A 14,113-nucleotide genomic window follows, 5' to 3' on the forward strand; every position below is an offset into this window, starting at 1 on the left:
TAAGAATATAAGAATTCTACAGGGATGTTATATATTTTATGAATATTCATATAATAAAACTGAAGGGTATTGGTTTATATTTTCCATTAAGATCCAATCCAGTTAGAGGATTATTGTTTCTATTGATTAGATACGTAAACTGAATGCATCGCCCTATTCTATTTTTTATCCTTGTTCTAGACTTAGTGGATTTTATTCAATGCCTTGAATTGAGAGAAACCCTTACATATAACAATCCTAGGGTTCTATCCCCAATTTACCATTTTTTAGTTTGTACTACCTCGACCTGCAACCCGCCTCCCCAAAAAAGAATCGGGTTATGAAAATAAAGCTCGAAGTCTTATAAGAAGAATCTAGAATATCGGTCTTTAGTACTTGACTTGAAATGGGTCCGAAAAGGCGGGAATACTTATTAATGTAATAAAAATTAGTTTTAAAGTAAGACCAACCATTGGGTTAGCCTTCATGCAAAAAAATATTTATTTTGAACGAACCCTACACAACGAAGTATATCACAATGGGAAAATAAGTCGAATCCTAAATAATTTACAGAATAAACTTCTTCTAATCGAATCACGCTTTATCAAATCTAATGATTCGACAGACAAAATCCCCCAAACAACTCATGGAAATAGACAAGGATGCAAACACTAATAGAGTTAGGAAACATTCATTATCTCTAAAACAACGAATTGAGTTCTGATCCCGAACAAACGATGAGTTGGGGGCTTCTTAACTCGTCCAAGTGCAAAAAGGAGACCTCAACCTTCTTGCATAAAGTCAACATCGGTAGAATTGGAATGGTGAGCAATTGGGTTGGGGTATATTGAGATCTATAAAAAGATATTTTGTACAAAAAGAAAAGGAATATCACAAACCTTTTGATCCTGGATAGGAAACAGGAAAAATTTGTGTGTAATTCATCCACAAAGAAGAAAGAAAGGACGGGTTTTTTTTATCCTAGATCAAAAAAATACCGATTGGGCCCATTGAAATGAATTTTTTCCGCTTCATGCTCACCCACGGGGGTTGCTCGGAGCATGTGATAATTATTCTATTTCGATGGGCCAAACGACCGTCCGACTACAACCAACAAACAAGATTGAGGAAATGAAATCTATACAAATTTTTAGGGCTATACGGACTCGAACCGTAGACCTTCTCGGTAAAACAGATCAAACTTTTTATTATCGAAATAATTCGAACTATTCCAAAGACTCAACATGCATTTTTTTTGCATTGGGCTCTTTCATCAACTGATATAAATATCAGATAGTCCTCCATATTTTTTCTTAACAGAAAGATAACGAGATGACTCCACGTGCTCTGATTCATTATTTAGATTATGATCCAGGAGCAATACCAAAGTTTTTCAAAGAAGATTTACCTTGACGTAGGTCTGCCTCTGTCCTAGATTAACCTAAGTTAAATGGAGTCTCTATCGCTCTGCTCAAAGAGTCAAATATGAAACTTCATACACCTTAAAGTTCATAGTACGAAAAGATATTTTTTTGAGGTCCTTATACTCATTATGTCTAGAATTGAATGGGTTGTGTATTCACCTTATCAATTATCGAATCAATGATGGGTTCTTTTTGGAGTCTAAATTGGCACCCAAAGCGGACCGAACCAAATATTTGTTAGGCTATTGTTCCCTCAAATATATAGAGTAAGACACCGGTTTATCAATAAGATCAATTTTGTTGATTGCATGATGGACTCCCCTGAAAAACATTGGCGCGCGTGTAAACGAGTTGCTCTACCAACTGAGCTATAGCCCTTGTGATAGATAGTTTATTATGGAAATAATTTCTTGTCAAGATGAATCTTCTATGATCCAACATGATAGCTTCTGATCTGTTTCCTTCCAAGAATTGGTATTGCTTAGAAATAAGATTGCATCTATATTTCATCGATATGACAAGCCCCTTTCTTTCTCTTTGTGATGATAAATGACCTACTTAACCCAGTGCTTAGAGTATTGCTTTCATACGACGGGAGTCATTGGTTCAAATCCAATAGTAGCTATAACTTATTAGATACCGGAGTAATTAGTATCTAATAAGTTTTTCTACCCACCCTCCCTTTTATTTTAGTTGCATAAGAAATGCCATTACAGTTGATTCGACTCAATCCGCAGAACCAAAATATGGTGTATAAACAGAATTTCCTTTTTTATTGGGGCTCACCTATTTTTTATGAAATTTCATTCATAGACTTTACTCGCGTCCTAGCTCGTCTGACGGCTAAATTCGCTTCAATTGTTTGTCTCTTACCCTCAGCCCGACATAAGTTAGCTTCAGCTATTTCAAGAGATTTTTGAGCTTCTTGTGGATCAATGTCACTACCGTTCTCCGCATCATTTACTAAGATGGTAATCTCATTATTGCCTACTCTAGCAAAACCACCCATCAGAGCGATTTTTAACCATTGGTCATTAAGGCGTAGTCTCAAAATACCTATATCTACAGCTGTGGCAATAGGGGCGTGATTTGGTAATACACCGATTTGGCCACTATTAGTAGATAAAAAATTTCTTTCACTTCTGAATCCCAAACAATTTGATTCGGGGTTAGTACACAAAGATTTAAGGTCATTTCTTCAATTTGCTCCACTTCTATGTTCACAGCCTTCGCGGTAGCTTCGTCGATGTTACCTACCAAATAAAAGGCCTGCTCAGGAAGACCATCTAATTCTCCGGAAAGGATCAATTGAAACCCCCTAATGGTTTCTGCTAGACCAACATATTTCCCTGGAGAGCCCGTAAATACTTCTGCTACGAAGAAGGGTTGTGATAAGAAACGCTCAATTTTTCGTGCTCTTGCTACGGTTAAACGATCCTCTTCAGATAATTCGTCCAACCCAAGGATAGCTATAATATCCTGAAGTTCTTTGTAACGTTGTGAAGTTTTGCTTAACTCTTTGCGCAATTTCATAATGTTCTTCACCAACGATGCGAGGTTGGAGCATAGTTGACGTACTATCAAGAGGATCTACTACTGGATAGACCTTTTGAAGCTAGTCCTCTTGATAATACGGTAGTAGCATCTAAATGTGCAAATGTTGTGGCAGGGGCAGGGTCGGTCAAATCGTCCGCAGGTACATAAACTGCTTGAATAGAAGTTATAGACCCCTCTTTGGTAGAAGTAATTCTTTCTTGCAAAGTACCCATTTCTGTACTAAGGGTAGGTTGATAACCCACAGAAGGCATTCTGCCTAATAAAGCAGATACTTCGGATCCTGCTTGGACAAATCGGAAAATATTGTCGATAAATAGAAGGACATCTTGTTCATTAACATCTCGGAAATATTCTGCCATGGTTAGGGCAGTCAAACCAACTCTCATACGAGCTCCCGGCGGTTCATTCATCTGACCATAGACTAGAGCTACTTTTGATTCTGCAAGATTTTGTTCATTAATTACTCCAGACTCTTTCATTTCCATGTAAAGATCATTCCCCTCACGAGTACGCTCACCCACTCCGCCAAATACAGATACGCCTCCATGAGCTTTGGCGATGTTGTTGATCAATTCCATGATAAGGACTGTTTTACCCACTCCAGCTCCCCCGAATAGTCCTATTTTCCCCCCACGTCGATAAGGAGCTAAAAGATCAACTACTTTGATCCCTGTTTCAAAAATAGATAATTTTGTATCTAATTGTATAAAGGCAGGCGCGGATCTATGAATAGGAGATGTTGTGCGAGTATCTACAGGACCTAAATTATCAACAGGCTCTCCAAGAACGTTGAAAATTCGTCCGAGAGTAGCCCCACCAACCGGAACACTTAGAGCAGCTCCCGTGTCAATAACCTCCATTCCTCTCTTCAGACCATCTGTAGCAATAGCTACAGCTCTCACTCGATTATTTCCTAATAATTGCTGTACCTCACAAGTGACATTAATTAGCTCGCCGTCAGTATTTCGGCCCTTAACTACCAAAGCGTTGTAAATATTAGGCATCTTACCCGGGGGAAAGGATACATCTAGCACCGGACCAATGATTTGAGCGACACGCCCCAGGTTTTTTTCTTCAAGTGCGGAAACCCCGAGACCCGAAGGGGTAGGATTTGTTTTCATAATAATGATAAAGTGAAATATGTAGAAATTCTTTGCATTTTGTAAACCGAAGAAAAAATGTCCGATAGCAAGCAGGTTGATCGGTTAATTCAATACAATAATAAATAGGAGTTAGTACTTGATTTCGTTGGTACCATTCAAGCGACTCCAATTCGATTGTTTACTCGTTCAATGAGAATTTTCAAGTTTCACAACCTAAAAAATGAGGTAGATGGATAAAAACCATGAGGGAGCGTTTCAGTTCTCTAGCATTATAGACAATCCCACCCATATTTTCTATGGAATTCGAACCTGAACTCTATTTATGATTCATTTTTTTCACATTGGCCATTATTTCTTATTTCAGCATATATTTTTCCGCCTCTTCTCTACCTTTTTAGGGACGAATTCCGGATAGTTTTACATCTAGGATTTACATATACAACATATCACTGTCAAGAGTGAATTTCCTTTTTTTGATAAATTTAGATTAAAAAAAGTACGGGATTCGAAACTTGAAAAACAGGGATTGGGTTGCGCCATACATATGAAAGAGTATACAATAATGATGTTGATGTATTTGGCGAATCAAATACCGTGGTCTAACAACCAACCATTCTGATTAGTTGATAATATTTGTTGAGAGTTTTGTGAAAGATTCCTGTTAAAGGTTTCATTAACGGCTAATTCATGTCGAGTAGACCTTGTCGTTGTGAGAATTCTTAATTCATGCGTTGTAGGGAGGGACTTATGTCACCACAAACAGAGACTAAAGCAGGTGTTGGATTCAAAGCTGGTGTTAAAGATTACAAATTGACTTATTATACTCCTGACTATGAAACCAAGGATACTGATATCTTGGCAGCATTCCGAGTTACTCCTCAACCTGGAGTTCCACCTGAGGAAGCAGGGGCCGCGGTAGCTGCCGAATCTTCTACTGGTACATGGACAACTGTGTGGACCGATGGACTTACCAGCCTTGATCGTTACAAAGGAAGATGCTACGACATCGAGCCCGTTGCTGGAGAAGACAATCAATATATTTGTTATGTAGCTTATCCTTTAGACCTTTTTGAAGAAGGTTCTGTTACTAACATGTTTACTTCCATCGTGGGTAATGTATTTGGGTTCAAAGCGCTTCGCTCTACGTGGAGGATCTGCGAATTCCTGTTGCTTATGTTAAAACTTTCCAAGGACCACCTCACGGTATCCAAGTTGAAAGAGATAAATTGAATAAGTATGGTCGTCCCCTATTGGGATGTACTATTAAACCAAAATTGGAGTTATCTGCTAAGAACTATGGTAGGGAGGTTTATGAATGTCTACATGGTGGACTTGATTTTACCAAGGATGATGAAAACGTGAACTCACAACCCTTTATGCGTTGGAGAGACCGTTTCTTATTTTGTGTCGAAGCAATTTATAAATCACAGGCCGAAACAGGTGAAATCAAATGACATTACTTGAAAGCTACTGCAGGTACATGCGAAAAAATGATGAAAAGGGTTGTATTTGCCAGAGAATTGGGAGTTCCTATTGTAACGCATGACTATTTAACGGGTGGATTCACTGCAAATACTAGTTTGACTCATTATTTCCGAGATAATGGCTTACTTCTTCACATCCACCGCGCAATGCATGCAATTATCGATAGACAGAAGAATCATGGTATCCACTTCCGTGTACTAGCGAAAGCATTACATATGTCTGGTGGAGATCATATTCACTCTGATACCGCAGTAGGTAAACTGGAAGGAGAAAGGGAAATAATCTTGGGCTTTGTTGATTTTTTAAACCAAATTGAAAAGGTAAAAGTATCACTTTTCCTAGTATAACTTCTTCGGGCAAGTAGACAGTTTTAGAGTTGACATTTTCCATCTCCGCATCACCATGGCCCTACTACGGCAGATTCTTCATCTTCATATGGTCCACTTATCATTTGAATATCCATTTTAATTAGTATTTATTTCTTATATGTTTGAAAGAGAATCCCCTGTACCATATTGTTGAAATCAAAGTTTCAAATCCTAATATTATAAGCATGGAAACTCTATGAATATGTGAAAGAGCAAAATCCAGATGACAAAAATCGAAAACGAAAATTGCATAAGCAATTTCATTTTAACTTAATGACTAGTAAAATGTTAAAATATATAAATTCATTTTAACTTATCGTATTACTCCCTTCCGAGTTTAATAGGCTTACTAGCCTAATCATAGATATTAAGAATTATATGAGCTGAATTTAACTATCATTAGCTTTTAATCCTCCCTTAAAGCGAGGACCATGGAATGAGAATATTTTTTTTATGTGAAAGAGTCGTGTTGGAAAGTTAACACTAAAACTGGGAGAGAATAAAAGAATGTTGTCTTTGGATTCAAGACTTTAATAATAGATTCTTTTGGACAATTATTCGACTCTTCCCAATGAAATTGGCGAGTACAAATAGGTCAATGAATATTGCCGTCAAGATACTTGAAGGCCCACAACAATGTTGGACTCAAAGCTTGTACAACCTTGATCCAACCAAGAACATACAGGTTTAGATTTTGATGATGCTCGTTAGAGAGAAAACAGAGAGAGTTTTTGATGTGTTTTGAATAGAAAACAAGGATGCTATTTATAGAGAGTTTAACATCCGTTGAAGATGACTCTTCATCTCCAACATGCATCTTTTCAGGTCGATCACCGAAACTCTGCTATAACGCCTGCAAATTAAAAGTTTGTTAAAAATATCATACAAATTGATTAAATTAGGTGCTGATATGGATAGTGGATAGATTCACTTTCACTCAAACCCATTCATACACACTCTTGTATGAAAAAGTGTCGCAGTGGAGATTGAGAAACTAAGCTCAAAGGGAAACGACTAAGCATGTGATGCTCGAGAAGAATAACAACACAAAAACATGATCAAGAGGCTTATCATTACTCTTGGTTCATTTTTTTAATCCCAAGCGTCACATGATCAACCGCTTAGATAAAATTTAGAAAATAATTTTTGTTAAAGCGGCTGAACATCAACATCTTAACGTGAAAAACTTTAAAACTATTTGGTAAATTGTTTATTGAAAAGAATAAGTAGGCCTATAACTTAAACCATGAGAACAAGTCTAAAAGGTGCACTAAATAAGATATGAAGGACAATTTTTCGTCAGTGTTGCAGATGGCATTGTAATACAGTGGTAGAGTCGCTGGGCGATGATATCGACGACCAGAATTCGAAACTTGTCATCATCATGGAGAAGATATTTCTCATCTTTTTCTTTTCGTAGCAACCCAGGCTTGTAGAAAAATAGGCTTCTTCTTGTGGAAGAGTTTTAAACTTTAATATAGGCGATTCTAAATATACCGGGTAGGGCTATTGGGAGGGTTAGTGTCCATTCCTTCTCTATCACTTGGTATAAACCGTGGGATCTAATCGATGATATACCTGTTATTTCCGCTTTAATATAATCTTTGGGTTTTAACCTAAATTTATGTATTGCTCGTTAATGTTATAAAACCATTTATGCTTCACAAAAAAAGTGGCATTTTTTTTTTGGATACCTAAATGAAATTTTGTATTGATAAGCTAATGATATAGCTAAGCTAATGACACGCAAATACTTATTTAAAATCCATTTCTCAACTCAACTCGAAAACTGGTTTGAAAGATTAGAATTATCTAAGGATTATTAACTACAAATTCAGTTATAGTGGTCATGGTCAATTAAATGACTCGTCATCGTCTGTCTAACACACCTCCAAAATAGGATTGCAAGGTTAAAGTTATCAGGCTTAATAGCCATAAGATCTAAGTTATTCATCAAATATGCAACTAATTTTAACAATTCTCCTCCCGTGGTATTATATTTTTACGTGTATCTTTTATACGGTAAGCATGTAAGTAAATTTCGAAGTTTCCCGAAGTTTCATGCGCTCCAGGAGGTCCCAGGTTCGAGCTCCCAGTGACATAATATTGCAGGAACTAACATGGAAAGTAGAGTTAGTTTGCCCCCTTGTGTCACAACCTCAGCCCCTATCCGCTTCGGCACCCCCTTGGTTAGGTTACCCACGAGACTCGTTGGTAGGCTAGCACAACAACCTGTTCAATTAATGTAGTAGTATGTTATTGGAACTTAGCTTGTTAGGCTTCCAACTAGTTAATGTTATATTCCTTATCTATTAGAAATAATTGATAAAATATAAAATAAAAAAATATTTGAATATTAATTTCGAAATAAAAAGTCATTTTTCTTTTTCAAGCCTTATAATTTATTTGGTGTACAATTTATTCTATTTATCTATTTTGTGTATGTCATAGTCCACTTATATACTTCTTGACATCATGTTTTTGCCAGTACAAGGAAAAGTACGGCCACCCCAAAGCCATTGACTAATTTATTCATTAATAATTGCTCCTAATTAACATTTTATTTTATCCAGAAAAAAGTTCTTTATTCAGTTTAACAAGTAAGACTTTCCAAAACCGTAGCACCTTATGGAATTTTGGTTCGGTAATTGAGTTCCATAACTATTTGAAATTCGGCTCCAAATATTTATAAACTGGGGCTTTCATCTATTGACACTTAGATTCTTCGTTATCATGTGACACGGCACATGATCATATTCCAGGCCTGCTGATTCTTTTGGATAGAGCACCGGAAAGGTTATCATGTTCTTACAATTGTCAGCTCATTTTAGAAACCTAGATATATTTAAATTTAGTAGGAATCTAACCAATCCAACTAACCAATAATTCATTTCATGTGGTTGGTTTGTCGGAAAATATGTAAACTAGTTTCATGTAAGCTATGTGTAGGCACAAGACTGTTTCCTACTTGTGAAAAAGATTAAGAAGTAAAGATGCATATGTAAGACATTGTACAGCTCTTGCGACCGAACTCAATAAACTTCATATTTAATTTCAATTATTATTTAAAACTCTGGATATTACAGTTATCAACACGTATTTTCCTTGTTAACATGAGTTGGCGTGTGCTCAAATATGTTGGATATTTTCAGCGAACCCTTCTATTTTAGGGTTTCTAGTGACAGTTAGAAAACCGATCAGAAACTTCGTTTTCCCAACATACACCATTGTTGGAAAAGGTGTCTGTTCGCTCTGAAAAGATGCCTGTTGGAAATGAAGAGTCATCTTCAGCGGATGTGAAACTCTCTATAAATAGCGTCCTTGTTTTCATTCAAAACACATCTATTCTCTTTGTTTTCACTCTAACAAGCATCATCAGAATCAAAACCTGTGTATTTTTGGTTGGGTCAAGGTTGTACAAGTTTTGAATCCACCATTGTTGTAGGGCTTCAAGTATCCTGACGGCAATATTCATTGACCTATTTGTACTCGTAAATTCAATTGGGAAGGGTCGAATAATTGTCGAAAAGAATCTAATTTAGAGCCTTGAATCCAGAAGACAACATTCTTTTCTTCACCCCGATTTAGTGTCAATTTTCCAAAAAAATATGGATAATTCAGGTGGGGTTCACTGTTTCCCAAATGCGGAGTTTAGACGTCAGGGAGTTGAATAGGAAGGTGGGGAAAATGGAGGTGAATAGCATCACCCTATATAGACCGACATAGTATCAGGTTGGTAATCCTGAAGAGAGGGAGAGCGGAGGAACACATATGCGTGACTGGAGGAGACTGTGGAGAGAAGCTGCCGCAGCGTTTACATTTCACACATCATTAACACGGTTTCATTGTTTCTGTCAAGAAGATTTGTTGGATTATCAGCTAGAATAGAAAAGAAACCCTGGATTAAACAAATTGTGTACCCTCTTGATCTAGTCACTTTAAGACCCAAACGAAAAGCTTGGTCCCTCTTAATCTTATGGAACTCGAAAAGAAACCCAGGACTGAACAGTGGCTGGCTTTGTGTTTTAAACTGCCAGGTGTGAGTGGTCTCTTCTGTTTCCTCTAGAGTCTAGGGCGTCTAAGCAATTGATTACATTGGGGATTTAGCTCCACCAATTTGTGGGAGCGAAGTCAGATTGTAGGCAAAAGGAGAAAAAAATGTCTGGGAATTGAATAGAAGGTTTAGTGCATGTTTATTTAAAAGCATATATTGATAACTCCAAACACTTGCTTGGCAAGTGAAGGCAGTTGTAACGTTGTACCCGTTTGTCTAACAGTCCTGTTACAGGGGCGTTAGATTTTATTAGAGATGCGGCAGGTAATAGGATAAAAAGGGTCATTACATGGTAATTTGAAGTGCCCCTAATCCAAAAAAAATTGAAAATGACTAATTAACCCTTACATAGTTTAGTGTTGATAATCTAGTTTAGTGTTAATGATTAAGTTTCACTTCAATTAACCCTAAATCAAAATAATATCAGATTTTAGAGTTTAAAAAAATTTACATTTTCAGAGCTATTTACGGTTGGAATTTTGCTCGTAACCAACTGTAAATCTTAGTTACGGTTCGTAAAAGATAAACTACCAACCGTAGCTGGTTAAATTTGGGGAAAATCCAATCGTAAAACCAGTTACGGTTGGTAACCAAATGTTCGAGACGAACCGTAACTTAGTTACGGTTCATAAACTAAAATGGTTACCAACCGTAACAGTATTTACGGTTCATCTCGAATTTTAGTTATGAACAGTAATTGGTGACCTTTCTGAACTCTGGGTTCCAGGGTTATTTACGATTCATAATTCTGGTATCGACATCAACCGTAAGTTCACTTACGGTTGAAAAAAAACTTACCTGAAGAAAATTCTCAGATATAAGAACATATGGTTGGTAATAGTTCAATTACCAACCGTAACAACATCAAAATCTCCAGTTACGGTTTGTAATTGAGTTAAAATCAACCGTAACTCACATAAACCCAGAAATTTGAATTTCAATTTTCATCTAAAACCCTAATTTTTGATAGAAGTGAAACTTAAATCGAACAAAATAAATTAAATCGTAACTGTTTCAAAACATACCTCATATAAGTCATTACACTATACTTGATTAATTTTCGAATCGTCGATTACTCAAAGACGATGAAATTTTGAGTTTTAATGGAGGTTACGGTTGATGGGAGGAGGAGAAGAGAAGAAAAAAGAAAACAAATTTTCAATTTAGCTTTGATTTAGGTTAAAAAATGGAGAGGATAATCTAGACAATTTACAGCCCTTATGAGACATCTCCTAACCAAATAGAGGAACATTATTATCACATTACCGCCCTTCTAATAAAACCCGCCTCCCCTATAACAGGATTGTTGTCTAAGCTGCCTCCGCCTCCGAGGCATTAACATGATAAAAATTCTTTTTTTTTTTTTTTTTGCATTATTTTTATTTGATGAAAATTTATTGTTTTCTATCAACTTCATTGCAATCCAAATGAGAAAACTAGTAGGAATATGATTATATAATTTTAGAACCTAACAAGATTACCATTACATTACATGGTTTTGCAGTTTAATGACTCGGACTTTTCGATCCCTTGCATCTCTAAGATCTCTATGGATCCGTTCTTAGCAGCAAATCCATCTCTTATATATACATTTTCAAAAAGAAAAAAAAAGAGTTGAATCCATCTTTGAATCACTGAGTTAGTGACTTTTAAAAGAACTGGAATTCAGAAAACTTGGTACTTCTTTTCTTCATTAGACCTTGTGCTCATCTTTTCTGGAAGAACATGCAAGAAACAAATATCATCCATTTTTGACATGGGAAACTTTCGTTTCCATGAAGTAACCGCAGCATCTACGACTGCTTTAGCCGCCGTTTCTCGTGTTGCCAATGACACAATTGATACAACTTCTTTGTTGCTAAGAACATCCCATACCTTCAATCGTAAACGTAAACAGCAATCAATATAACTCAAATATAAATTAGAAACACCATAATTGTAGATACAAATTAAAAGAGACTCTGAGAGATTAATTAAGAATGTACCGAAGATCGGAAGCTTACCCCGTCAGATGCAAGAACAACAAACTTGTCATTGTTATTCAGATGATGATGTGAGATTTGTGGAATGGCTATTACTCCGTAATCCTTAAGATCAAAGTCCCCAAAAGCTCTTGTCATGGCAAGTCCAGGAAAATTCTGGTCAGGCAACCATACCCGTGTAACATGAGCTTCATTTTCAAGTGCAAATACCCGGCCATTACTCTTTGTTATTCTTTCAGCTTCCTCTGGTACACTAGGCTTTAGATCAGTAGTTAATTGAACAGCCATCATGTCACCATTATCAGAACTAGTCCCTAATACGGCCCGTGAATCACCAAGATTAGCAATAACAAGATCTTCACCCTGTTACATAATTCATAAGTTAGTCCAAGCACGAAAATCGTATACAAAATTAAGCTTCTCACACAAGAATTGCAGTTAATTAATTACCTGTTTGATGACAGTAACAGAAGTAGTTCCACTACAAGAACAATCCAAGTTTTCTTGAAGTTTAAGTTCTTTATCCATTACTTTGTAAGCACCAATACAGGCTTTACTCCATTCCTCAACAGAATCGTTTTTATTAGAATCCAAATTAAACGAAGAAATCACTTTCTTTTGGCTTAAAAGTAAACCAGGCAACCAACTTCTAACTAATCTACTCGCAACTTGACCATTCATTCCATGTCCATCAAATACTCCGCAGAGAACTCCATCATCCATACCAAAACCCTTCAAATACACAAAAAATATACAAAAATTACAAACGGTTCATAAATCACGAAACTGAACTTAAACGAAACCCATGTAACAGAAATATGTGTATACCTGTTGAAGTATAGCAGAATCTTGGTTTAGTCCTTTCTGGCCTTGTTGAGAACAAACAGAACCAGTTGGAGTTTTACATGAACTTGAATCAATGAAAATTGCATTTTCATAGGTATCTTGTATCTTGACAATTTCATCATGAATGTTGGCAGATGCAACAGATGATATACAATTTCCCATGGTATCGGAATTAACTCGTATATTCCTTTTCGACGATTTTAATTGTATTGAGAAAAAAAACTGGTCGATTGTTAATGTTTCTCCTTCGACTCTTTCTCCATTTTATAGTGAAAATTTCTCTCAGGCTTTGCTGGCACACACGTATTGGTGTACGTGTTATTGAAATGGTTTAATATTGATATTAATTAAGTATTATTAATTAGGTACAGAGAAGTGTCCTCAAAGGGAGCTGAAAATTCACCTCCCTCCAATGGTTTTAAGTTAAACTCTAGATTTAATTAGTTACCCACAGATTCATGTTAAAAGGGATAGATGAGGTGTATCCTCCAATAAACACTGACATTTGCTTGGAGATTCAGCATTTGGTTTACTCATAAATGCACGGAAGCATTTACTGGGGGAGGGCCATATTACCCTAGGTAAGGCAATTTGTACGTAAAAGTCTCTCGATTGTACTAATGTTGAGTTCACTTGCTCATCTTTATGACCGTGGGACATTTTTTCAACTCTTCGGATCTCATTTTGGGTTGCCGATTTGCCATATCTGGTGGATTTTAGTTCCATTTTCTTCTTCTCCATTGTTAATATATATGGTCCCGTCGCTCATGTTAGGATAGAGTCAGTAGACCTGATTGAAGTTCTTCACAGAACATAAATACAACCAAGAAGTACTGCAGGCTAGTCGTCAAGTGTTATAATTTGGTCGTTTCAGATTTATTAATGGGAACACGTAAGTAATGTAATATAGTTTAGACACAATCCGGGGCAGCATTGTTGTTTGATAAACTAAGAAACTCCTTAGTTAAATAGGATGCATGCACCTACCTGATATCTCTACCTTGATATCTCTGATTGGATAATTTATGGGGCCAAATGCAAGATAACTCATCATAAGCAAGTGCAAGTGCAAGATAAACCATTGGGTTAAATGCAAATGCGTGTTTTCTGTCAATTTTGGTCTCTAACACTGTATATTGAATCTGTAAAAGTATTCTTGATTTTCAACAAGCCTATATGTGGATGACTTAGAACCTAGCTAGTCCAAGGTTTGGTGAAACCGTGAAAGTGATCCTGCCACTAGTCTTGCAAATTGACCACGTACGCTACGCTGCTTAAATCAAAGAATGTGACATCTAAAAATTGGTTTCGTCTA

General features: G+C 36.5%; 1 protein-coding gene and 1 pseudogene across 1 annotated transcript; one reads left to right on the forward strand and one right to left on the reverse strand.

Annotated features, from left to right (window-relative positions):
• The first annotated feature begins 4,519 nt into the window (after nucleotides 1-4,519).
• Nucleotides 4,520-5,895, forward strand: LOC113351270 (annotated as a pseudogene).
• A 5,503-nt stretch (nucleotides 5,896-11,398) lies between these two features.
• LOC113353451 (probable protein phosphatase 2C 12) lies at nucleotides 11,399-13,017 on the reverse strand. Its single transcript, XM_026597049.1, has 4 exons — nucleotides 12,781-13,017; nucleotides 12,403-12,684; nucleotides 11,974-12,315; nucleotides 11,399-11,845 (listed from the first exon to the last, which is right to left on the reverse strand). Exons 1-4 carry the CDS (start codon nucleotides 12,958-12,960, stop codon nucleotides 11,636-11,638), a joined length of 1,014 nt encoding a protein of 337 aa, XP_026452834.1. The 5' UTR covers nucleotides 12,961-13,017; the 3' UTR covers nucleotides 11,399-11,635.
• Nucleotides 13,018-14,113: the final 1,096 nt, after the last annotated feature.

The sequence above is a fragment of the Papaver somniferum genome, chromosome 2, assembly GCF_003573695.1.
Source record: "Papaver somniferum cultivar HN1 chromosome 2, ASM357369v1, whole genome shotgun sequence".
In the NCBI taxonomy this organism is placed as follows: Eukaryota; Viridiplantae; Streptophyta; class Magnoliopsida; order Ranunculales; family Papaveraceae; genus Papaver; species Papaver somniferum.